The sequence below is a fragment of the Sinocyclocheilus grahami genome, unplaced genomic scaffold, assembly GCF_001515645.1.
Source record: "Sinocyclocheilus grahami isolate Dianchi unplaced genomic scaffold, SAMN03320097.WGS_v1.1 scaffold965.1, whole genome shotgun sequence".
In the NCBI taxonomy this organism is placed as follows: Eukaryota; Metazoa; Chordata; class Actinopteri; order Cypriniformes; family Cyprinidae; genus Sinocyclocheilus; species Sinocyclocheilus grahami.
In genome coordinates this window covers 439615-440930 of record NW_015506144.1, presented here as the reverse complement: position 1 = coordinate 440930, position 1316 = coordinate 439615, and the positions used below count along the sequence as shown (strand labels likewise).

At 54.6% G+C, this 1316-nt stretch overlaps 1 protein-coding gene across 1 annotated transcript; it reads left to right on the top strand.

Annotated features, from left to right (window-relative positions):
- Positions 1 to 10: 10 nt before the first annotated feature.
- Positions 11 to 1308, top strand: slc32a1 (solute carrier family 32 member 1). The gene has a single exon (XM_016250001.1). It carries the CDS (start codon positions 21 to 23, stop codon positions 1227 to 1229), a length of 1209 nt encoding a protein of 402 aa, XP_016105487.1. The 5' UTR covers positions 11 to 20; the 3' UTR covers positions 1230 to 1308.
- The last annotated feature ends 8 nt before the right edge of the window (positions 1309 to 1316 follow it).

Here is a 1316-nt window from a genome sequence, read left to right as displayed (position 1 = left end):
GCGTTCTGTTGTATAAAGCCATGCTCTGCTTATCTCCCCAGGGCATGTTTGTTCTCGGGTTACCCTACGCCATTCTCCACGGAGGATATCTCGGACTGTTCCTCATTATATTCGCCGCGGTCGTGTGCTGCTACACGGGGAAAATCCTCATCGCTTGCCTCTACGAAGAAAACGAAGATGGCCAGTTGGTACGAGTGAGAGACTCGTATGTGGATATTGCCAATGCGTGCTGCGCGCCGCGCTTCCCCTCACTGGGAGGCCACGTCGTCAACGTAGCCCAGATCATTGAGTTGGTGATGACCTGCATTTTATACGTCGTGGTGAGCGGAAACCTGATGTACAACAGCTTCCCCAACCTCCCCGTGTCCCAGAGGTCTTGGGCCATCATCGCCACCGCCGCTCTTCTGCCTTGCGCCTTCCTCAAGAACCTCAAAGCCGTGTCCAAGTTCAGCTTGCTCTGCACCATCGCGCACTTCATCATCAACGTCCTAGTGATCGCATACTGTCTGTCCAGGGCGCGAGACTGGGCCTGGGACAAGGTGAAGTTCTACATCGATGTCAAGAAGTTCCCCATCTCCATCGGCATCATCGTCTTCAGCTACACCTCGCAGATCTTCCTGCCATCGCTGGAGGGGAACATGCAGAAGCCCAGCGAGTTCCACTGCATGATGAACTGGACTCACATCGCTGCCTGCATCCTCAAAGGCCTGTTCGCCTTGGTGGCTTATCTGACGTGGGCCGACGAGACCAAGGAGGTGATCACCGACAACCTACCATCCAGCATCAGAGCCATTGTTAACATCTTCTTGGTGTCCAAGGCGCTGCTTTCGTACCCGCTGCCGTTCTTCGCCGCCGTGGACGTCCTGGAAAAGTCTTTCTTCCAAGAAGGAGGGCGTGCGTTTTTCCCGGATTGCTACGGGGGCGACGGGCGTCTCAAATCGTGGGGGCTTTCGCTCCGCTGTGCACTAGTGGTGTTCACTATGCTCATGGCTATCTATGTGCCGCACTTCGCGCTCCTCATGGGTCTGACGGGAAGCCTGACGGGCGCGGGTCTGTGCTTTCTCCTCCCCAGCTTATTTCATCTCAAGTTGTTGTGGAGAAAGCTCTTGTGGCATCAGGTCTTCTTCGACGTCGCCATATTCGTGATCGGGGGTATATGCAGCATCTCTGGCTTCATCCATTCCGTCGAGGGCCTCATCGAGGCGTACAAATACAACCTGCACGATTAGTCTGGAACCTGATGAGCGGCGGTAGTTTGGTGATAAGTGTTACGCATCCCACATATTGATAACCAAACCGATAAGTTCCCCCAGAAA